The 24,743-nt window shown below is 36.7% G+C and overlaps 2 protein-coding genes across 9 annotated transcripts in view; both read left to right on the forward strand.

The window, feature by feature from the left end:
* The window catches only part of KIAA1841 (KIAA1841 ortholog), a 62,119-nt gene extending 59,689 nt beyond the window's left edge, over positions 1 to 2,430 (forward strand). For all 5 annotated transcript variants that reach the window (XM_036224154.1, XM_036224153.1, XM_036224156.1 and 2 more), the window contains one exon: positions 570 to 2,430. In XM_036224154.1, the coding sequence (XP_036080047.1) occupies positions 570 to 606 (37 nt within the window). In that variant the 3' untranslated portion in view covers positions 607 to 2,430. The remainder of the gene's footprint in view (positions 1 to 569) is intronic.
* A 3,289-nt stretch (positions 2,431 to 5,719) lies between these two features.
* Positions 5,720 to 16,669, forward strand: CUNH2orf74 (chromosome unknown C2orf74 homolog). 4 transcript variants are annotated; one of them, XM_036224165.1, is made up of 5 exons: positions 5,720 to 6,203; positions 14,573 to 14,637; positions 14,998 to 15,099; positions 15,200 to 15,362; positions 16,201 to 16,669. In XM_036224165.1, the coding sequence occupies exons 3-5, from the start codon at positions 15,068 to 15,070 to the stop codon at positions 16,369 to 16,371; spliced, it is 366 nt and encodes a 121-aa protein (XP_036080058.1). In that variant the 5' UTR covers positions 5,720 to 6,203; positions 14,573 to 14,637; positions 14,998 to 15,067; the 3' UTR covers positions 16,372 to 16,669. The 4 variants fall into 4 exon arrangements, with proteins under 4 accessions (XP_036080058.1, XP_015985136.1, XP_036080057.1 ...); XM_016129650.2 differs by lacking the exon at positions 14,573 to 14,637 and having other exon boundaries at positions 5,720 to 6,012; positions 6,102 to 6,203; XM_036224164.1 differs by having other exon boundaries at positions 14,573 to 15,099.
* Positions 16,670 to 24,743: the final 8,074 nt, after the last annotated feature.

Below are 24,743 nucleotides of genomic sequence, written 5' to 3' on the forward strand. Positions count from 1 at the left end.
CTGTTTATTGGTTATATATTACTTTAGATAAATCATTGAAGTCTTTCTCATTTCTTGTTTTATTTTATTCTTTCCATAAAATCTAACTTGTGGGTCCTGCGTCATTTTATATCACAAATTTTCTTTTAAAGGTTAAGAGTTCCTCAGATTTTATCATTACTACTACAGATCCAAATGGCATATCTGCAATTCTGAAATCCAGAAAGCTTTGAAACCCACAAGATTTTTTCATAATGTCTGTGTCAGCTCAAACCTAAACTGAGCTACTATGATGCTGTTTATAGTTTTTGTTTATCTCACTTGTTACTGAAGAAACATTAATGTGTTTGATTATTGGGGTACTGCTCCAGATCTATAATGTACAATATATGTACCATATTATCTGCCCCAAATCAAAAAATATCCGAATCCCAAAATACATCTGATTCCAAGAGTTTTTAAAAATGGATTATGGAGCTAAATGAAGTTTCATTACATTTGATACTGTCAAGCAAGCATAACCTAAGCAACAGCAACTTTCTATTATTTTAGAAGCACCTCTAACCTTCTTTTCTGTTTAAAAACTCTAGGTCTAAAAGCCGTTGGGGTCCAGGGCGCCCTGCATAAAGCACCTTAACTAAAAAGACAGAAGCCACACCTTTGGACATCAGAAATCACTCACTTCTTCAAGATCTTCAGAACGATGACTTCTAAATGTTTTAAGTTATTTATTAATTATTCTTGCAAACCACACAAATCATAATGCTAAGGGAAGTATATAGTTAGGTCTTAAGAAATCTTATTGTCATTATGAAACTTAAATCTAATGTTCCTTTAATGTGATGCTAGGCTATGTAGAAAATTAATATTTACACATTTGCATTGTTAAGACTCCTAATATTTGTTATCCTTAATTTATTTATTTGAAAGAGAAGAAGCCTAAGCTCTCAAGTAGTTAGGAATTTTTAAGATCTTAGAAAATTAGGGGAACACAGCTGGTAGTGGTACCGTGCATGTGCACTGATTGTAGTATGTCTTTTGGGCTGTAAATCTTAGGATAGCATTGAGAAGTGCAATTTGTGTGATGGAACTCCCAATGATGCTAATTTTAAGTTTGCGTGAATATTAAGGAGTGACAGATCTCAAGACTTCATTAAATAAAGTTTCATGGTGAGGTATTTCCTGTGTTGGGCAGAAGGGTTAATTTTTTTTTCAGTGTTATTCTATGGAAAGCACAATGTTAATCCAACTTTTTTTTCTTTTGGTTTTTAATGCTTATCTGTTGGTCATCTGAGCTGGAATTCCCTCTTATTATACCTCTTTCCTCTGTGAAGCCAGTGCCATTCCAAATTTGTTAAAATAACCATTGATAGTGTTAGGATGGTAAATCATTTCAGTTGTATGAGACACTCACTATACAGTTCTCAGGGCTCCAAAACCCACCCATATTCCTATAGCCATTCAAATAGCCCTTTAAAACAGTTACAATTACTAACTACTTTGGAGATATCTGGAAGGAAAGATTCCCAAATACATCTGATAGATGAAAAATTGCATACATTCAAGAGAAATCAAAATTCTATTCTATAGATCGTGTTTTAATTTTCCTAACCAAGCAGAAAGAATACTCAGGGAAAATTTTTTCCAAAACATAAGCATATAAAAATTATGTTTGGAAATTATTTTATGTAGGTCTCTGAAAACTTTAAGATGCATTGCTTTTAATTTTAGTCTTCATTTGCCTTATAATTGAAATTTCTTCAAGTTATTTAGAGAACAGACTTTGATAATGTGTGGCAAAACAGCAATTTTTATTCAAATGTTGAAGTGTTACACTCAATATACACGTACAGAAATCATTATTTTTAGTGAGTGTTTTAGTTGATAAAACTACATGTTATTTAATGTTACATGTATGGCTCAGCCAAGGTTTTTGAACTTCTGTTTGGAAACTTTGTTGCAGTTTACATATTTTCAATTGATATTTTTGAAATAGATTATAAAATTTTTATTTTCAAAAGAAAATGTTTTATAGTACATGATCTGTAAACCCTGCTAATTACCAGTCTCGTTTAGTTTACTACATTCTCTGATTAAAAGGAATTAGGTTTGTACATGTTATCTAGTGCTGTGATGGGTCACAACCAGAAGAGGAAACATGGAAACATGCTCTTTTGACTTTTAACTGATGGTAACAAGGCAACTTGCTTCTCTCGGGGGGGCGCTGAACCAATGAATTGATTGATTTTTACAAACCAGAATTTATCAAAATTTGTTGTCTTCGGAATGTTCTTTTTATTTTGTTAATATCTGTAGTACAAAGCACAGGTACTATAAACATTTTAATCAGATTCTTAATAGCATTTCTTTTGCCACATACTTTAAGGTTTTACGTTACATTAATTCTGAATTCACATTTCTTTAATTGGAATAAACGTTAATGACAAAGTAGTTTGAAAAGTCCCTTGATCTGAATCATTCCATCTTCTCAGAAAGGTCTGGGTGGGCTCTAGAGCATAGGTTCTCATGGAAAAGGTGAGTTTTGTATATTTGAAGATTGTTTTAAATGAGATTATCCTGGTAAAGATTCAGTAAAACATTTAAAGGATAAAATACTATAGAAAAGATTATCTGATAAGAGTGCTGATTCCACCCATTGTATCATTTTGTTGTTTTCCTTCAGAAAGGTAGCTAGATATTGTGAGATGTGCTAATTCCTTTGGCTGAAGTCCTATCATGTTAACCTGTTAAAGGCAAATTTTAATATAAAAACAAACAAAAAATTCCTTTCATCTCCAGTACCTGGAATTAATTCTTTAGCCAACCTTCAACTGTTCGAGGAACTATTATAAATCTCACCTTCTCATACCTTTCAGTTAAAAGGCACTGGGATGCCTGGCCAGTCCAGTTTTAGTAAGTTAATTTTCCCCACCCTAATTTAAAGCTGATCTATTGGAGAAGATAATATAGGGATAATATTATTTCCACCCTTACAGGATTGTTAGGAGATTAAATGACATAGATCTATGACAATTATCACAACACTTTCTGACCAATAGGAAGCCCTTTATAAATGTTAACTATTATTGTCATTGCATTGTTATTTTAATATTAAAAAGTGGACAAATTCTTTAAGATGATAGTTTGATATCCTTCTTCCTATAACTTGAGCTGCTAAGACTTATGTATATTGTGTGTATCTCGTGCAAGAAAGAAAAGAGGCACCTAATACTTTGGTGGTTGTTATGACATTATTCATTACTTTATTATACTAAATGTCATGCCTTATATAGGCAGAGTAAATAGCATTTGTACAAAGAGGTAGGTTTCCTGATCTATGCTGTTTTCAAAGAGGTTAACTGAGGGAGAGAGTGAAGGCTACACCATAGCTCTTTATCTCTTTCCTTGAGAAAATGTAGCTAGTTTGGCTCTTACTACTTGTCTATGACAAGGTCAATTCTTATCAAACTAGAGATAGTGTAGAATAGCAGTTGCTAAACGTATATGCTGTGGATAGTGCTCTCTCTCTTATATGCCATAGCTCCTTTAGTCTCACAATGACCCCCTTCCTATCCCCTTCTCCCCCCACTCCACCCCCCACCCCCGCAAATAGGTATTATCCCCATTTTATAGGTGGAGAAGAAAGTTCAGAGAGGTAAAGTAATCCACACACTGGGATTGGAATCTGGGCCTAGCAGCACTTTCGAACCCCTTCTTGAAACAATTTAACCTTGGATTGCCTAGCTCGTTGTCATCTCCTTCAAGTTGAAAACAAGTGACCGCAGCTCACTTTTTGTAGTTCTTGTCTTGTTTATCCAACATGTCTACTTGACATCTAATTGGAATACCAGTGTCTACAGCTTAACCAAAACAGAACTTGTGATATATCTCCCCAGCACCCCCTACAACTCCCTGCTTGTTCAAGCTCAGTTTTCCCCAGTTAAATAAATGGCACTACTGCCCACCCATGTGCACAAGCCGCATACCTAGACATTATTCCTTATTCTTGTCTTCACTCCCCCACGTTCAATTCATTAACAAGTCCCATATATACCCTACATCTGTTTCCTTTACCCATTTCTATTATCACCACTCTGGATCATTAACATCTTTGACATAAAGTGCTACAAAAAAAGACTCCTAAGTGATTCCCTGGCTTCCATGCCAACCTTTCACAAAGCAACGTTAGTGATTTTGAAAAGTGAATCATATCATGTCACTCCCCTTTTTCACACTCTAGTAGCACTCCATCAAACCTAGAATAAAATCCAACATCCTTTGCTCAGGTTTATCAAATCCAACATGGCCTAACCCCTTACTGCCTCTGAGACCTCCTTTCCCTTCTTGCTTATTCCATTCCAGTCACATTAGCCTACCTGTTCCTCCAATAAGTAAGCTCATTCCCATCTTTTAGTTCCTTCACATGAGCTATCCTTACTGACTAGAAGACTCAGAATTCAGATTTTAGATTAGACGTCATTTCCCCACAGAAGGCATTTCCACGCACTCAAATCTAAAGTAGCTACCCAAGTCATCAGATCATAATTTATTTCCTTACAAATATAACACTATTACTCCAATATTTTATTGGTTTGCAATTTGTCTTTAATGCCAGAAAATGAAATTAAATGCATTCAAATTGGAAAAGAAGTAAAACTATATTCACAGATGACATGATCTTGGATGTAGAAAATCCCAAGAAATCCGCTAAAAAACTTATAGAACATATAATTAAGTTCAGCAAGATTTCAGGATACACAATCAATATACAAAAACAATTTATTTCTATACACTAGCAAGGAAATATTTGAAAATAAAATTAAGGAAACAATTTCTTTTACAATAGCATCAAAGAGAAGATACTTAAGAATATCTCTGGAAAACTTATTCTCTGGAAACTACAAAATCTCATTCAAAGAAATTAAGGTTTAAATAAATGGAAAGACTTCCATGTTCATAGATCACAAGACTTAATATTGTTAAGATGGTAATACTCAACTTGATCTACGGATTCACCAAATTCCTATCAGAATCCCAGTTGGCTGTGTAGAAATTGACAAGCTGATCCTAAAATTCGTATGGAAACTCAAGGGGCCCGGAATAGCCAAAACAAGTTTGAAAAAGAACACAGATGATTTACACTTCTGATCTCAAATCTTACTACAAAAGCTACAGTGATCAAGACAGCATTGTACAACAAGGAAAGATATCGATGAATGGAACAGAATTGAGAGTCCAGAAATAAACCCATTTATTTATGGCCAACTGATTTTCAGCAATATTGCCAAGACCGTTCAATGGGGAAAGAATAGTCTACAAATGGTGCTGGGACAACTGCCTCAGGCTAAAGAATGAAGTTGGACCCTTACTTCAGACTGTGTACAAAAAATTGACTCAAAATGAATCAAAAACCTAAATGTAAACTCAAACTATAGAACTCTTAGAAGAAAGCACAGGACTAAGTCTTCGTGACCTTAGATTTGGCAATAAATGCTTAGATATGACACTAAAAGCACAAGCAACAAAAGAAAAAATAGACCACCAAAATCAAAAATGTTTGTATTTAAAAAGATAAGAAAGTGAAAAGAGCCTACAGAATGGAAGAAAATGTTCATAAATCATATGTCTGATAAGAGATTTATATCCAAAATATATAAAGAACTCTTACAAATCAACAGTAAAAAGGTAAACCAGTTTTTAAAATGGTAGAGGATTTGAATAGGCTTTTCTCCAAAGATGATATGCAAATAGCTAATAACACTTGAAAAGATGCTCAACATCATTAGCCATCAGGTAAATGCAAATCAAAACCACAATGGGATACCACTGTACACCCAGTGGGATGACTGAAACCGAAAAGCTGCCTAATAATGTATTGCTGAGAATGTGGTGAAATTGGCGCCCTCGTCCATTGCTGGTGAGAATGTAAAATTATGCAGCCACTTTGGAAAGCAGTCTGGCAGTCCTTCAATAAATAAACAAACAAACAAATAAATAAAGTGTTACCATTTATCTACCAATTTATCCTAATAGGTATATCATTTTCTATTTAGTCCCTTCTGTATTTACCCATATGCATATATCCATGCACAAAACAATATTATACTGCTTTGTTTTAACAGATGGAGAAACTAAAACCCAGAGAGGGAACCTTGTCTAAGGGCAACAGAAAAGAATGATCTCAGTAGTGTGTTCTTGATGACAGTGTTGCTGTGTTAAACAAGGTAATATATGTATGTAAAGCACTATTCAAAGTGCTTTACATATAATAAGTGCTCAAAAAGTGTTAAGTGTTGTTATTAGACCATATGAAAGACTTTGAGAAAAAACTCTATTCTGCTCATTCCCATCTTTGGCCTTGGCTCCTGTTTTCCCACCTGGATTGCTTTCTTTTTGTTTTGCAGCTTACTGAAATTTTCCTCTAGCTTCAAGTTTTTGCTCAAATCTCAACTCCGCCATGAATTTGCTGGTCTCTCTCTTCTCTGAATTATATTGCACTCACAACATTGCCACTGTTTAGCAGTCACATGTTCTCATTGCTTTTTTTGTTAGCTTTGACTTCCCAACCAACTTTTATGCTCTACTAGTAATATTTTATATATAATTGATCCTTGAACAATGTGGGCAGTGGGGATGCCAACCCTCTGCACAGTCAAAAATATGCATATAACTTTTGACTCCCCAAAAAGATAACTACTTATAGCCACTGTTGACCAGAAGCCTAACTGGTAACAAAGTAGCTAAATACACATTTTGTATGTTGCATGCATTACATACTGCATTCTTACAATAAAGTAAGCTAGAGAAAAGAAAACATTATTGAGAAAATCATAAGGAAGAGAAAATACATTTACTGCATTTATTGAAAAAAATGAGAATGTAAGTGGACCTGTGCAGTTCAAATCTATGTTGTTCAAGGGTCAACTGTATACTATATAAAAATATATGTTATATATATATTTTATATATCTGTAGGTATTTTAAACTAACATGACAGTGTATACATTTGTTAATTTTGAGGGGTGAGTTGTTATTTTAGACTCTATGCTTGTCTGTGATTAATATATTTTCCCAAATTTAAAAAAATTAAACCAAGCAGAAGCAATTAACCACTAAAATGATGAATTTTTTTTTTAATTAAGAGAAAGCAAAGCTATAGCAAGAAATCTAGGCAACTGTCAGAATTATTCTACATCAGGTACAAATACTATAGGGGATCTCTAAAGTGTATTCATTTTTAACTATAAGTAGTCATTTTATAATGTGAGTATATGTAGTCATATAATCAGGGAAGGCAACTTTTTTTCCAGTGAGTAATGGAGCTGAATATTTGTTAAATGACATCTACTGTTGTCCAACAAATCAATGTTAGGCTTCTCCGACAGTGGTTCTGGAGTGAAGCCTAGTGTTGGCATTTTTTAAATGTCACTAGATGACTCTTGTGCAGAAAAGCTGAGAACCATACTGCTATGTAACGAGATATCTTTAAATGACTAACACAGTAACAGCCAGAAATGTTCAAGGGCATAAAAAAACAGAAACAAAAATAGGAAAGTATAGATGCTGACACCAGAACACTGCCATAAGGTGGCGCTAAAAGTGCAAGGAAATCATGGTTTAAATCAGAGCTTTATCTTAGCCTTTCTTACCAAGTGTTCATATGTATATTGTTAGTAGAAGAAAACAGAATAGTGGGACAAGAGCTAGTAAGAGAATTGTAGCTAAAATACATAAGGAATTCTAGAAGGCAAATGAGAAAAAGGAATAAAAGTAGGAAAAGAACAAGGAATACCACTTATGAGGTTTAAATTTGATGCCCATCTTCAATGCTAGAATTGTCTATTCTCATTAGCCATGCTTTTGTATATTTATTCTGTAGGTTCTATAAGCGTTTAGAAGGCTCTAATTCTGAAAAATTGAGAAAGTAAAAATGTTTAAATAGGTTAAATAAACCAAAATAAGTGATGGGAAGGGAGCTAATGCAAATTTTTAAATATTAAATAATGAAATGTTTCTCTTTTTGGTAATTTTAACTTAGCAAAATTATATCCTCTAGATGCATAAGTTAAGGTTCAGATTACCTAGCCTTCTAAGCTCTGCTAAAGCATTTTTTTCACTGAAGTTATCTGAAGATCTGCCACCTTGTCCCTCCCTATCCAGCTGGGCAAAGACACAGAGACACAGAAAAACATTGGACAGATTTACATCAGTATTTTAATAGAGGTTATTTCAGGAATGGGCAGGGGAGATATAGACTCTTTCTTTTCTTTTTTGCTTGCCAGTGTTTTCTTTTTAATTATTATTAAATATTTTAAATAGACAGAAAAGTATATAGGATAAACAACAAACATCCAGGTACCCACAACTCACCATTCTGACATAATAGCATGATATACATTTTTATAGGAAATGAAACATTCCAGATACCTTCACCCTATTATGATGATCCTGCTTCTAATTCTTCCTTTCCCAGAAGTAAACACTCCCCTGAATTTGATGGTTATTATGTTCCTGAACTTCTTATACTTTTACTACATATATTATTTATCTACAACATAATATACTGTTTAAACTTTAATGAACTCATACTGTACATCTCCATATATGATTGTTTTATACTCTAAATTACATTTTTGAGATGTATACATTTCAGTCTTTTTTTCCTTAAAAAAATGCTACAGTAAAACTTTTGATCATTACCCCCTGTATACATAGATTGAGGGGTATGTGCATCGTCAATTTAACTGAACATTTCCAAACTTTTCTCCAGAGTTGTTATACCAGCTTAGACTCCTACCAGCACCAGATGGTTGAGATCATGGGTGTTGTGACTTTCGTGGTCAAAGCCAGGAATGTGTTTACCCCATTGGGGGTGGTTATAATATTAAATTAACAGTATGCCATTTCTGACACTTTCTCAAAGAAATTTCAATTCCAGGTAAATAGATATTAGCTAGAAAGGCTTGCCAAATCTTCTGCAGTAAATTTGCAAACTCTTTGCTGAACTGTGGCATTTGGGGATTGGCATAGGGTAACCAGACTTGATCTTGGTGATCGAAAGAGGCTTTCTCCTTCCAGCTGCTACAGGGGACTGCAAAAATACAGCATACGATTGCATTACCAATTTCTGTTGGCCTAACACATTGAAACCCCATATCTAATTTTTCTGTCCACTATCCCACAGGTACTCTTCAGCATTTACCTCTTTCCAAATATCTTTCTCCCATTGAATATCTGTGTTTCAGATTATTTGTCCCCAGCTATACCATTTGGGGATTGATGCCCGTTTCCTTACTAAGAAAAGTGCTGTCTCAGTCAACACCCCTGCCAAGGGCAGTGTTTCCTGTTATATAGTGCTCAGGGTTAACTTGTTCCATGAGAAAAAATTCAGTGATAAATAAATTGCCTAAAAACCTTATCAAGCTGAAATGACTTTCTGAGGTTTTAAATGGCTTCTGCATGAAAAGTTAACTGTGAATCATATATAATGAAGGCTTTTCAACAGAACCTTTCTCTTGTATGGAAATTATATATAGTGAAATATTAGGCATTTATCTAAACATTAAATGTCATTTTTTTTCTTCCTCTAATGAAAACTGATAGGTTTGGGCCATTAATGTAGAAGAAAAAAAGTATTTCAATGCAAGTATGCTGTTAAATATCACAGCTTAATGTTGATAAGTTTCAGTAACTTACATTCAGCTTTCTAAAATCTAAAATAAGATATCCAAGCAGCCCTACTAGTCATGGTAGGGAAAAAGGCTGCACTAAATTGATGAAAGAGAAAAAGCACTCATTTCATTTCACTTGTTATTGGAGGCTAGAGGGAACCTGTGTAATGTCCAACAAAGTCAGGACATGGTGGACAGGCTCAAATGGCTCTCCATGTGAGAAATGGAGGGATCTCATTTTAGAGATCAAGGGCTCAGAAAGGAAAACAGAATGATGTTGTTACATGTGTTGATCAGGTATTTTGGATTGCAAGAGACATAAACCCCACTCAAACAAGCTTAAGCCAAAAAAGAGAGGCATTGACTCACACAACTGAAAATTCTGTTTTCAGTTTACACTTCTTCAGTCATGGTTAGGTCAAGCAAAGGCATTTGTAATTTGTCTCTCTCCTTATCTCCCGGCCCTGCTCTTTTCTGTGCTGGTCATTTCTGCACATGTCTTGACTTTGAAATAAGCTGAGATGATTTAGATCACATGTTGTGACTGGCCAGGCCTGGGTCCTGTGTTCATCCTCATTTTCAAATTGAGGCAGCTGTAACTTATGAGTTCTTTGAATGTCCTCATCTTGATCCTGCAATTCAGGGGTCAAGCTTTCATCAAAGGATCTCACCCAGTCAAATAGATCAAGGCCGTATGGAGGTGGTCGGGGATTCATATATACCCTGGACCCACCTGTATCACTAACAGACCCTGTCACCAGTAGTGCACACCTGCTGGCAGGAGGCAGGGAGGCAGGGCAGAACTACTCACCCTATGAGGAATCCACATCTGACCTCAATGTAGCAGATGCCAGGAGCACCAGAAAAGTTTCCCTGGCTCCAAAAATAATGCTCTGTCTGCTATCTGATGCTCAAAATTTTACGCGGTCTTGCTTTCTCTCTAAGCCCATGTTAAACTACAAATATCTTTGACAATGGCAATACTTTATGTTTATATCAGGCATTCTTGAGGTGATGGATTAGAAAGCAGGTTCTGATAACAGGAGGGAATGAAATTTTCAGGGTTCTCTGTGCATGAGTTTAAGTGATAAATGAGATGTGAGGTGAGAAACATGACAAAGAATGTGAAAGATGGCCATTTCCCAGCATGCCTGCAACTGGAGCTGGAGAGGGCAAGGGTTTGGGATGCGGGTAGGTGATTTGGTGTATCACTGAGCTGAAGCAAGGAAGGGAGGAAGCCTAGTGGATGGTGACAGCATCATGGAAGAGCTGCCCGAGACCAGGTCTTAGAAGATTTAGACATGGGGACAGGTAAACGGCTGATGTAGGGGTAGGACATTTACAATGGGGAAACAACTGAGCCAACAAATGAAGATTAAAATATCTCTGTGTACCGGTTTTATTTTTCCAATGCCTGCCATATATGAGGGTGCTTTATAGATGGTTTCCATTTCCTTTGTTCCACAAATAATTTTATTAATTGTAATAAAAACAGAGCACCAAATTTACCATTTTAACCATTTTTTAAGTGTATGGTTTAGTGGCATTAAGTATATGCACATCGTTGTACAAATATCACCACTATCCAACTCCAGAACTTTTTCATTATTCCAAACTGAAGCTCTGTATCCTGTATTAAACTCTGTATTAAACAAAAACTCACCATTTCCCCCTGACACCAGCACCAGGTAAGCACTCTTCTACTTTCTGCATCTATAAATTTGACTATTCTAGATACCTGATATAAGTGGAATCAGACAATTGTGTTCTTTTGTGTCTGCCTTACTTCACCCTGTGTTAATGCCTTCAAGGTTCATTTATGTGTAATGTGTCAGAGTCTTATTCTTTTTAAAAGCTGAATAACATTTCTTTGTATGTGTATACATTTTGTTTATCTGTTGACCTATTAATGGACACTTGGATTGTTTCCACCTTTTGGCTATTGTGAACAATGTTGCTATGAACATGGGTGTACAAATATCTTGAAACATCCCTGCTTTCAGTTCTTTTGTGTATATACTCGGAAGAGAAATTACTGGATAATATGGAATTCTATGTTTAATTTTTCAAGGAACTATACTGTTTTTCATAGCAATTGCACCATTTTACATTCTAATCAGCAATGCATAAGGGTTCCAATTTCTCTACATCCTTACCAACACTTGTCATTTTCTGTATGTGTGTGTGTGGTTTTTTTTAATGATAGCCTTTTTAATGGATATAAGGTGGTATCTTATGTGGCTTTGATTTACTCCTTAATGATTAGTGATGTTGAGCATCTTTTTATATGCTTATTGACCATTTGTATATCTTCTTTGGAGAAATGTCTATTCAAGTCCTTTGCCTATTTTTGAATTGGATTTTTTGTTGTTGAGTTTTAGGGGATCTTTATATATTCTGGATATTAATCTGTTATCTGATTTGTGATTTGTAAATATTTTCTCACCATTAAGTATAATGTTAACTGGGGGTTTCTCTATATGACTTTTATTATGTTCAGGTAGTTTCTTTCTATTCCTAGCTTGTTGAATTTTTTTTTTATTGTGGAAGGGTATTAAATTTTGTCAAATGCCTCTCCTGTGTCATTTGGAATAATCTTGTATATTTTCCCCCTTCATTCTGTTAATGTGGTGTATGATGTTGATTTTCATATGTTGAACCATCTTTGTATTCCATGAAGTAATCCCACTTGGTCATGGTCATATAATCTTTTAATATGCTACTAAATTCACTTTGCTAGTATTTTATTGAGGAGTTTTCGCTCATATTCATAAAGAATATTTGTATTTAGTTTTCTTTTTCTGTAGTGTCTTTGGCTTTGTTAGAGTAATGCTTGCCTTATAGGAGTTAGGAAGTGTTCCATTTTCTTCAATTTTTTGGAAGAGTTTGAGAAATATTGGTGTTAGTTCTTTAAACGTTTGATAGAATTACCCAGTGAAACCATCTGGTCCAGGACTTTTCTTTGTTGGGAGGTTTTTGACTATTGATTCAGTTTCCTTATTACAGTCTATTTGGATTTTTTATTTCTTCATGATTCTGTCTTGGTTGATTTTGTTTTTCCAGGAATTTTTTTCATTCATCTAGGTTATCCAGATTATTAGTATGCAATTGTTCATAGTACTCTCAGAATGTTTTTTTTTTTATTTCTGTAGAATTGGTAGTCATGTCCCACCACACATAATTTTTGAGTCACACCTGTGTGCAAGGCATACTGTGTTAGGCCCAGGAGACACATGTACAAATAAGACCCCATCACGTCACAGAGTTACAGTCCAGTGCATTCAAAATGTGACTTAGAAACCAAAGTTATATAATATGCCACTTTTCAGAATTATATTAACTGTATATATAAATTTAAAATATTGATTCTTGAGGCCCATTCAGTGAAAGATAGCCCTTAGATACAGTCTTATCAGCCCTTACTTGTTGCTACTACTGGATCCTTGCCAAAGATCTCTGGTCTCAGAATATGTGTGGCAAACAATCTTGGAGACAGGACCAAATAGCAGCGGTGCATCCTAGTCCAGCACTACTCTTGGCACCATGCACACACTCAAATTCAGGTGTGGGGATGGGGCCCTTTTTTCCTTTTTATTCAGGTACAATATCCACACAGTAGAGGGCATGAAGTGCAATAATCTTAAGTTTTTACATGTGTCTAGACCTGTGTAACCACCAGTAGATCAATATAAAATAGTCCCATGCCCAGAAAAATCTTTCGGTATATGAGACATGAGAAGATTTTAACTATTAAAGTCTCAGTCTGACAGCAGTGTAAAGAGGGTGAGATGGGGCTCTGTGTCTCTATCCAGAAGCTGTGGCTGGAGGAAGTGTCCAGGAATTGTGCTGACTGCCAGGAGTGACCCAGACATTTACATATTCTACAAGATCAGCCTTGACCTGAGCCCCCTAGCAATTTATACTTGTGCTTACACACACTTTTTTTCAACATTTATGGAATTTGCAAGTCCTGACTTGGTGGAGTATCCAAAAGCGAAGAAGCCACAGTCCCTGCCCTTCTGGAGGAGAGCCAGTGTCTCTGCAGCCCAGAGTCCCCAGGGCTCACCTTCTGACTTTTACAGACATGGATGGCAGCAGCTGCCATACTCTTTTGGAACCTCCTTCTCAGAAAATTCTAGCTCTTCCCTCTTCATCCTTGTCATGGGCAATCACTCACTCAGCTAAAGTTAGAGAGAGCCAGGGTTCAGCTTTAGTTTGATCATCTCATTCTGCTACAGTTTCCTCAGCCATGGGCTCTAGAGCTGCCAGTTTTCCTGTGTGTCCAGGAAGTAAGTCCAGAGATATGAGATTAGAAGGATATGGGCTATTAGAAAACACCAGTAAGAGGGAAGTTGATCGTAGGCCTTAGGGCTATAGAGAGGGTTTTTATAAGAAAGAAGTAGACTGATTGTTCATGGTCTGTGAAAGAAGCAGTAAGTTAATCAAGCTCAGGTTAAAGAAGGAAAGATGGTGTTTGGAAAAGAGGGAGAAAATCATCAAAGAGTGGCCAAGATGGTGCCAAGTGACCTCTGACCTACCCTCTCAGAGGAAAGGATAGATAGAGGGCAGCCCGGACTCCAGATGATGTGCGAAGTTGAGCTGGTGCTCTAGTCCCTTTAACTCAACGATTCCGTAATTCTGTGATGTCACTGAGGAGAGAAGAATGGGGAGCTGGGCTCATCACCAACTGCTGCAATTCCTCTCTCCTTTGGATTCTGATAGTTTTGGGGATGAGGGGAGGTGAGCTGAGTGATCACACGTGTCCCCAGCTCAGTCTCCCCTCTAGCCACCTCAGTCTCCACCACATTTATGGAGAAAAATTAGCCTGTGTGAGTCAACTCCACTGAAACAAGCAGAGCATCTTATCTGAAACTGGTCAAAAGAACAACAGTGAAAACAGCCTTTTATTCTTCTGTTTCTAGAAACAAAGAACAAGAGATCTACATTCCAACTGAGCTGGAAAAGAATAATTGGACAAACTGTGATTGTGAGAGTGGATGAGTCTTCTAGCTAACTCTATGAGCTTTGAAACCACAGCAATCACTTTCTACATCATCCTTCTAATTTGCTTCATTTGCATCCTCCTTTTATTGGTGGTTTTTTTATATAAATGGTATAAATCCATGCTGATAAATTGGGATCAGATTTCAGGTCACACTAGCTAATGTATCTAGAAATAGTATAAGACAATTTAAAATAGAGTAAATAATAATGTTGTAGCAATCTATTTTGTCATTTCAAGGTTTTAGAAATGCTAATTTTCTGTTTAAAAAATGAAGTTCCATGCCAAGTTTTAAAATCAAGACAATTCTTCCTTTTTCTGAATTTTTTGCTTGTTTGTTTTTAGTTCCCAAAGCAGGAAAGATAATGAGACAGAAAAAGGTCCTTGTGGAGGTAGAGATTGCTTGGCTGCTAACATGGAGATGAACAATTCAAAAGACCAAGAAAAGTAAGTCTGCATCACAGGATATTGTAGAAAGCCATTTTTGTGCGTGATAGTGCTGGCTAATATGCATGAATTTTAAAATCCTTGCTGATTGATTTTCTAGGACTATCATTAGGCAAATCATGAGGCCTGGCATTCTTGTTCAGAGACGGAGTAAAGAAATGGTGGCCACACACTTAGAAAATAGAGAGGACACAAAGGATGAAGAGGAGGGCAAAATAAAAGAGAAGCAAGATCCTGAGAATGCTGGAGAAAATAGTCAAAAGGTGATACACTTTTCAACTCTCAAGGGGCATTTTAGAATTTGTTTGATTGAAAAGGAGGTAAATTACTTTGTTAGGTATAATAAGGGATGGTCTTGCCTGTAATTTAGATTTGTAGATGAAAGGAGTGCAATGTCCACAGTCATGTAAACCATTCTTCTTAGCTCATTGATTCATGTTATCAAACCATTTACCTATGCCAAGCCTATACACTTGTTTATTCTACATCCTTACATCTGTGTTTTTCTCAATAGTTCCCATTTATTTTGCTGCTTTTCTCAGAATCTTAGAAACTTGGAGCTGGAGGAGGGCTTGGAGATTATCTAGGGATCCAGCCCTCGGATGTTACAAATGAGAAAATGACATGAATTGTTCAAGGTCATTCCTCCACTATGGCTGAGCTCAGTATCGGACTCTGTGTCTCTGCTTTAGTTCCAGGCTCCTTCCACAACAGCACACAAACATTGCCAGGGCCTTCCTGAGCAACATGTTTGGGGTTCCCTAATACGAACAATTCACATGCCCTCCCAACATAAGACCTATGCCCAGTTTAGAGACAGAATGATGGTCCAAGTGGCTCTTGGGTTTGACTGCTACATAGAAAGAATAATACATGTTACCAAATGCTATTTGAATATGTAAGTGTATGCTTTTATAACCATAGACATATGAAAATGATGGGTTAACACTGCTTTTCTATGTCATTTAGAAATACTTTTTCTGTTTATCACTAACATATAACATTATTGTTTATTTTTTATTTTTTACTTATATTTTTAAAAGCAGGACTTGTTGCATTCATAAATTGATCATTTATTCTGTTTGTCCCATTCTCTTGCAGGATGATGATTTGCAGAAACCACACATACCTGTCAATGGAACTCTTTCAGTTATTGATAACAAAAGACCTTTAAAAGGAGTGACATTTTCTAGAGAGGTAATTGTTGTGGATCTTGGGAAGGAATTCCCTACACCTCGAAGCTATACTCGAGAACATAAAGAAAGAAAATGAAGCTCAAAAAAGGCTGAGAGCGAAAGAAATGTAACCTTATACTAACAATGAAATGACTGGGGGTACAAAATCATGTTGAAACAGCAAAATAATGGAGAATTAAGAAAGTATAAATAGTATTTTACCTTTGTGCAAAAAGAAGTGGGCTACCTGCAAAATTCTGTAAAATATCCAGAGCTTGAATATAGTTTTTTTAAAACTCAAATCTGAGTTTAAGAAATTAATTGTATTAAGTGTCCTTAAAACTCAGTCTACTCGAACACTGTCTAGCATGTGAATAAAGTTATTTGTGTTTGTGTGGGTGTCTGTTAGGTAAATTGTATTCAAGGGGATTGGAAACAGCACATACTCTCGATGCTCTGATCACAGGTATTCATGACCAAATCATGGGAACCTCCAATAACTAGGACTAGGGCCTCCTATCGCATAATCCCCACTGAACTCAGTCCTGAAACTTTCCTTGTACTGACAACTGCTTTTTAAGATTGATACAAAATACTACTATTACCAGCGAAATATCGTGTTGTGTTAGGCAAGTCCCAAGATTATACTCTTCTTGATTTCAGTAGTTTAAAATTTGCTGTCTATATGTGGAATGATAGTACAGACCAGCACATCATCATCCAAACCACTGTAGGAAGCATTTGTGAAATGTATAAGGGTCTATGAGACAGATAAAAAGCAGAAAACATAGCTTTTGATTCAGGGGATTAACACATTGTCATGTGACGGCATACTCTCAATAAATGCTTGTGGAGTGATTGACAGAATAAGTGATAAAATATTTTAGAATATGTAACTAATGCTAAATGGGAAGTATTGACACCTGTTGATGGGGAAAAGTCTGTGACCACCCCATTATGAGCAGAAGGGACTTAACCAAATGAAAAGATTGGATAAAACAAGCAGAAGGAAGTGTGTATTTCAGATGGTGAAAGGTACAAGTGAAGGCAAAGGGGTGAGCATATGTGTTGAATTTGGTGGACACCAGTTAGTTGGAGTTGCAGGCTGGCATTGAGGAGAGTTGAGCAGTAACCTGTGAAGTGTAGTGAGAAGTCGGAGTAAGGTCACTCTTAGGATCCCAGCTACAGGTATAGGGTAGAGAACAAATTAAAGCAGTGTGGACTGCAGTGGTATACAAAAATATTCAAAGCCCATGGGTTTTCTACAAGTACTTAAATTTTTTTCTCTTTCACCTGATGATAATACTTAAACATTTTTAAATTATGGTAAAATACACATAATATAAAATTTACCATCTTAACCATTTTTAAGTGTATGATTCAGTAATGTTAAGTACGTTCATGTTGTACAACCATCAGCACATCCAAACATAGAACTCTTTTCATCTTGTAACACCAAAACTCTGTATCCATTAAACACTAACTCCTCATTCCCCCTGGATCCCAACCCTGACCCTGCCCCAGCCCCCGGTAACCACCAATATATTTTCTGTCTACGAATTTGATTGTTTTAAGGAACTTACATAAGTGATCATAGTATTTGTCCTTTTGTGATGGCATATTTCACTTAGAATAATATTCTCAAGGTTAATCTATGTATTAAGAAATTCCTTTTTAAGCTCAAATAATATTCTATTTGTATGTATAATATCACATTTTGTTTATCCATTCATTTACTGATGGATGCTTGGGTTGCTTCTTACCTTTTTTCTGTTGTGAATAATGCTGCTATGAATGTTTAAATTTTTCACTCTAAGAAAGCTCAGACCTATCTAGATGCCCATTTATAGCTCTATGTTTCCATATGATGTCATGGTTTCATTGCTCGTATCAGCATCTGTATTTACGAACCAAGTACCTTTGTCACAAACCAAGGAGAAAAGAGTTGAGGAAGAATTAATACATATATGATGCATCTATGTTCAAGTGAAGGCCAATTTCCTAGTGATAACTCTACTAAACAAGGTTTTATAGAAGTTCCAAGAGAAGAAAACAGTAGAAAATTGGCCATCGGTGCCCATGAGGCTGCAGGCACACGGAACTCCAGAAGGCCATAGGTGCCACAGCTGTGGAGTGAGCAGCAGTCAGCAGAACGGCGTCTGGCACTAAATGGTAATGTGAATTTTATTGGTTTTACACTTTTCTTTGTATTAGATTTGTGAATTTGTTTTGGTTTTAGAGGTGAATGGGAGCTTTAAGGATAAGAAGTTGATATCCAGTTTTATGTTTCTACATATTTTTAAATAACACTATATATAATAAACAGTTTAAGACACTAATGATAGGGTGAGATCCATTAGAACTTACCTCCACGGTTAGGTTATTGAAGAGTAGCAATCAGAAGATAAACGGAAATGGCTAAAGTGATGATTCATATTTGAGAGATGAAGATCTGGAATAGGGAGGTGACAAAACACAATGAGATTGCAGATAGTGTCAATTTCTGGTTAGATATGGGAAGAACAACAGGAAGATGCTAAGATAACCCCTGAGTTTGGATACGTGAGAGACTGACAGAAATAGGAAAGTCCAGAGAGGTGAGGGAAAAGATTGTCTGGGTTTTAGTTCTGTTGATTTTGATGTGTTTGCCAGAAATATAACTAAAGATACTCAGTGAGCAGTAAATCTGTAAAACTCGTTTCCATATTCTAAGCTATGGATCCAGTGAATAGTGATGTAAGTCTTTTTCTAAGCCCATTGTAGTTTCTCTTGCAGAAGTGAGGTGAAACTTGCCACTTTTCCTCTTAAACTAGCTGTTGACCTGGGGACTTTCTTCAAATGACTACCCCAAGCAGGACACATTACCCAAAAGCCAAGAGGGAAAAGCTTGATAAATTGGACTATTTTTTAAAAACTTCTGTTTTAGCAAAGAATAACAAAATCAAACACCAGCAATAAACTGGGAAGTCCTGTTTTTAAAAGAATATTTTATACTGAAATAATTTCAAATGTACAGAAAAGTTACAAGAATAGTACGAAACTGTGTGCATTCACTCAGATTTCCCAGCTAACAGTTAATACATTTATTTTATCATTCTCTCTCTCCATGTATACATATTCACATTTCGTAAGCATTTAAGAATAAGATGCAAAAACACTATATCATTCATCCTTAGTACTTTACACATATTTCCTAAAAATCGGGACATTCCCCCACATAACCACAGGTCAACCATCAATTAACATTGATCCACTATTGCCATCTAATCCACAAGCCTCATCCAAAATTTGCCAGTTGTCCAAATTTTATTCTCCATTTATTTAATATATCAGTATGAACTGATATATTTATTTATTTAGATGCTCAAATGTTCCTAGATATGGCCAGCAGGGTCCCTTTAAGTTGTGTCCTTTAGACATATCGCTAGTATTCATTGAGCACTTCCTTACTTCCTATTCAAGATGTTTCAAGCGCATCTTGTACTTTTTCTGGTCCCACCCTGGAATCAGCTATTTCTTTTAGGGGTGTTTGGTATTCTGAAACCAAGACCTGCATACTAGGTGCTCATTGCTCCTGGGTTCTCATTGTTTTTAGACTCAGTGGACAGAAGTAGGAAATGTATGTACGTATGGACACATAATACACATATATGCAGACATATATATGTATTATCTAATATTGCATAACTCATTACTCTCAAACTTAGTGCCTTAAATAATTAATAATTCTAGCTTTATGTGGGCTGGGAATTCAAACTAGGCACAGTAGGAATAGCTTGTCTTTGCTCCATCATCTTTGGGTCCTTCAGGCTGGAAGACTTGGATGCTGGGGTAGGAATCATCCAAAGGTTTGTTCACTGACATGTGTAGCAGTTGCTGCTGGCCACCAGCTAAAGAGCTGTCACAAGAACACCTACACATGGCCTGTCATTGTAACCTAGGCTTCCTCACACACTGGTGACTAGGTTCCAAGGTCAAGCATTGAGAGAAAAAGAGAGAATGACAACAAAGTGAATGCTGTATCTTTTTTATGACCGAGCCTTAAAAGTTGAGTAGTCACTAAGTACAGTCCATATTCAAGGGCAAGGGGATTATACCCTATCTTTTGAAGGAAAAAGCATCGACCTCCCCTCTACCCCAACCAACATACCAATAAAAAAAAAAACCCAACAGCAACTATGTGCCTATTTTAAAACCATCACAATATCCATTTCTATAGCTATTTATCCTTATAGAAGATTATGAACTCATATTCATACTTCTAATTCTGATCTAATAGGGTTTGTTTTAACTTTACCAGTTCCATTACTCCCTTTGCCAATAGTGAGAAGCCTGGCTCCCATTATGCTTAACTTACCTGTGTATTTACTCAATCCCCACCAACCACTGGACCAAGTATCCTGGGTCTAGCTCTATTGATGTTGGTGATTATTATGCTGATAATAATTGTATATTATTTACTGTGTATTTTCAAAAACATTTATGACAAAGGATGATTTATTAAAGAAATTATTAAGGACATTTATATGCATAGCAATTATTTGACCAATAGGAATATGAAAAATATAAATTACTCAGTTTTAAAATAGGCAAAGATAATATGTATAGGTAGAAAAGTAAGTGGCCAAAAATTTTTAAATGCTCATCTTGACTTCATAATTAAATTCAAATCAAAACAGTAATGATTTTTTTATCCATCATATTGTCAAATATTAGAATGATGGATGATACTAGTAAAAGGATAGAAGAGGGAGGAAAGCATAGATATGTGCTGGAAATCTTTCTGGAAGATAATTGAGCAGCTTTTGTCAAAATTAAAAGTATATGTGCTTTTTGACCTAGCAATTGCACTGTCTGGAATTTATATTTTCAAAATGTCACTAATATATAAATTTGCTTGCTTCCTCTAGAGTGAGATTTAAAAGAGAGAGAAAGAAAGAGCAGGAAGATGGATGGTCCTTTGCTAACTTAATTTTGGAACTGACATCCTGTCACTTTTGCTGTATTCCATTCATTGGAAGTGAGTCACTAGTTCCAGCCCACACTCAAGGGGAGAGGATACAAGGACATGAACATTAAGGGGCAAGAGTCATTGAGGGTCATCTCAGAGGTAGTCTGCCACGGTACCACCTCAGGTGACTGGGAAAAACAAAAATAACCCCTCTGTGGGAGGACTCGATTTCGATAGAGGTCACAAGCAATTGTAAGAAATTGCCAATTAGAGATGTTCTCCGATTTCAGAGCTAATAAAATGTATGATATGATGTAATGCTATGATATAAGGTACTGGCAGGGGGGAACGTGACTGTTTGAGAAGGTGACATCAAGGAAAGTTTTGTAGAGTGAAAATATTAGTGCAAAGTCTTGGTGAAGGAGGTAGCAGTGAAAACCAGCCACCAGGCAGAGTCCTGAAAGTGCACAGATGCGTTGGAGAGCACCAGCGTTTGGCTGCTGCTAGGGCTGCAGGTGATGGAACGACCCAAGATGAGGGGCTGGAAAGGCAGGCCAGGTCAGACCTTGAGGGAGTCTTGCTAAGGGGATGAATGTAGGGAGTCATCGAAGAATGTAAAGCAGAGCAATTCTACAATGGTTTTGTTAGAAAGATTATTATGGAGATAGTGGAGAATGAATTGGAGGGAAGGAGACTAGCTCGGGCAGGGAGGCCATTAGGAAGGCCACTGTAAACATCTAGCAATAAAAGGCAGAGACCTAGAGCAAAGCAGGTTGGGGTAGAATGAAAGATAATGATTCAAGAAAAATATAGGAGATAGACTTGGCAGGCTGTCCAATCAGCCCCCAGGGATTGATCGATTGTGAAGTGTAGACTATAGTGTGGATGGTGCCCCCTTAAGCTGTGTGATTTGGGGCTCTGGAGATGAAGGTGAGGCGGAATCACAGATGAGTAGCACCTGCCCTTGGATGACTATAGATGGTGATGCCCAGAGGCCTACAGAGGGAAGCCAGCAGGGAAACAGGTGGAGGAGCAGGTTCAGGAAGTGGCAGTGAGCCAGTGCAAGTGGGTAATTCTCCAAATATCCTTTCTGCCTTTTAGTAACAACCCCTCCTCTATATTTTATCAGGGCACATGTGACTAAGTTCCAGCCATTGAAGTGATGTCTGCAATTTTTGATTCATGCCCTTCAAAGGAGAGAAGCACATCCTCCTTTTATCCTTCCTTCCTTCCTTCAGGGTGAGGATAAAAACAAAACAAAACAAAAATATTTATTGCTTCCTACATGACTGAAACCATTCTAAGAGATTTAATTGTATTAATTCCTTTAACTTATTGCTACCAATGATGTTAGGTGGGTAGCAGACACTTCTAGTTGTCCCATAATATCTATTCTTCCCTTCTTTCTCGGTAACGGAATTCCCAAATGTGCAGACTGGGCACATGGCCTACTCGAATAAGGACTACATACAGTTCCCAGCCTTTCTTGCTGCATGGCCCATAGGGTTTAAGCGGAAGCATTGGTATGTCTTACAGTTTGAGGATATACTCTTCTCTTGCCCCTTCTTCTTCATCCTGCTTGGAATGTTGACTGCTGGAACTGTAGCAGTCATCCTGGACCCTGATGTAGGATCCTGATGTAGGTTTGAGGATTGTTGATATAAGCCCAGATCCCTAATGATTGTCTATCTTATATATTTACCATGGACTGCTTGTGTTTACCTGAGAGAAAAATAAAGGGCTACCTGGTATAGCCTTTTGTTAATGCTAATTTATTACTAGCAGTTGAATTTAATCATAATACAGATAGGTGGTAACACTATCCCCATTTTACAGACGATGAAGTCCAAAGAGGTCAGGGACTTTGTCTAAGGTCACTCAACTATTAAGTGGCAGAGCCATGACTTGGATCCAAGCATTGGCTCCCCACCTGCCTTTGGCCTTCTCTCCTCCCATTGCTTCTGGGGCTTTGCTTCACCAGCTGTCTCTTTTCACCAGCTGATCTCCATCAGCATATCCGGCAGTGACCTGGCTTCTGCCCCCATCGTTCACTAAAACTGCTCTCTGCAAAGGACCCAACAACCCGCCTATTGTCAAATCCAAATAATGATTTATTATTTTACTTGCACTTTTCCATATCTAACACTGTGGACGGCTCCGTCCATCACAGTCCTTGGCTTCCATGATGAAATGCCTTTTTTATTTTCTTCCTCCTCCCTCCTTTTCAGGCTCCATCTTTTCTGCCCATCCCTTAAATGCTGATCTCCAGCCTCTTTTCATTCTAGTTTCTTGGGGTGATGTTGACTAACCAAGCTGAAAGTTCCAGTCACTGAAAAACAAGTCCTCTACTACACCCCAGTATCGGACCCATTCACCAATTTCACTTTCAAATTCCTCTCATATTTGTTGCCTCCTTTCAATCTTGAAAAATCTCCCTTCTTCCAGTTTTTAACCCACTTCTTTCCATTCAAATTTTCATACAAATGATTTTTCTTAAACACAAGTCCAATCCTGTCACTTCTCTATGTAGATCACCTCAGTGGTTTCCCATTGCCTACAGAACAAAGTTCACACTCCTCTGCAGGCAAATGAGGCTTTTCGTGGTGGGGCAATGTGCCCCCTGTCCCCCTTACATCACTCCATTATAGCCATCTTGGAGCAATGCACTCCTCATGGTTCTGTGCCTGGGTACCAGCTGCTCCCTCTGCCTGCTATCCTCTTTTCTTTATTAAAGCCAAGAGTTCTACTCACTTTTCAAGCCTCCTCTGAGAAAAGAACTACAGGAGCATGGCATTCCCCTGGGGAGAATTAGAAACTTCCTACTGTGTGCTCTTAGGGCACTCTTTACTTACTATTATGATGCATTCACACTGGTCTCTTCCACCAGCACCTGAGCTCTGTATCTTATTGATTTTTGTAGTCACTCAAACATAGAGCAGACTTGGACACAATAAATGTTGTAATGTAATGTTTACCCACCTGTTAAAATCAGAAGTAAATGGAGACCAGCCTTGACATTTCCCTGAGCTATGATAAAACCACTTGAGTCATTCATTTAGTAGTTTAATTACCAATTACTGTGAAGAAGTTGCTTTCTCACTATATAAGCTACTTTATAAGGGTATACCCCTGAGCCTCATTTCATGCTTTAGTTTGAGTAAGGTGTGTGTGTATATATATATATATAGAGAGAGAGACATACACACATATATGTATATATGTGTATATCTTAATATATACCTTAAATACATATATATTTTAATATATATTTAATATATATCTTAATATATATAATATATATATATTTTTTTATTGTGTTCACCACCCATAGTTAAATTTCTTTCTGTCACTACATATTTGATCCTTTTTACCCCATCTACATCCTCCCTCCATGCAGAAAATTGATCAAGAATTAAACTGCCTATAAGAATTTGTTTCATAAAGTACTTTCACAAAGAAAATCTTTAGAATTAATATAATTATTATGAAAATATTTGTCTTTAGAAAACTGAATTAAA

This window comes from Rousettus aegyptiacus, unplaced genomic scaffold (genome assembly GCF_014176215.1).
Source record: "Rousettus aegyptiacus isolate mRouAeg1 unplaced genomic scaffold, mRouAeg1.p scaffold_m13_p_7, whole genome shotgun sequence".
In the NCBI taxonomy this organism is placed as follows: Eukaryota; Metazoa; Chordata; class Mammalia; order Chiroptera; family Pteropodidae; genus Rousettus; species Rousettus aegyptiacus.

Excerpts from the sequence above, each read along its gene's own strand:
- CUNH2orf74 (XM_036224164.1), top strand. The coding sequence starts at position 15,068 with ATGGAGATGAACAATTCAAAAGACCAAGAAAA. Across the intron at positions 15,100-15,199 it reads AATTCAAAAGACCAAGAAAA|GACTATCATTAGGCAAATCA; the intron begins GTAAGTCTGCAT and ends TTGATTTTCTAG. Across the intron at positions 15,363-16,200 it reads CTGGAGAAAATAGTCAAAAG|GATGATGATTTGCAGAAACC; the intron begins GTGATACACTTT and ends ATTCTCTTGCAG.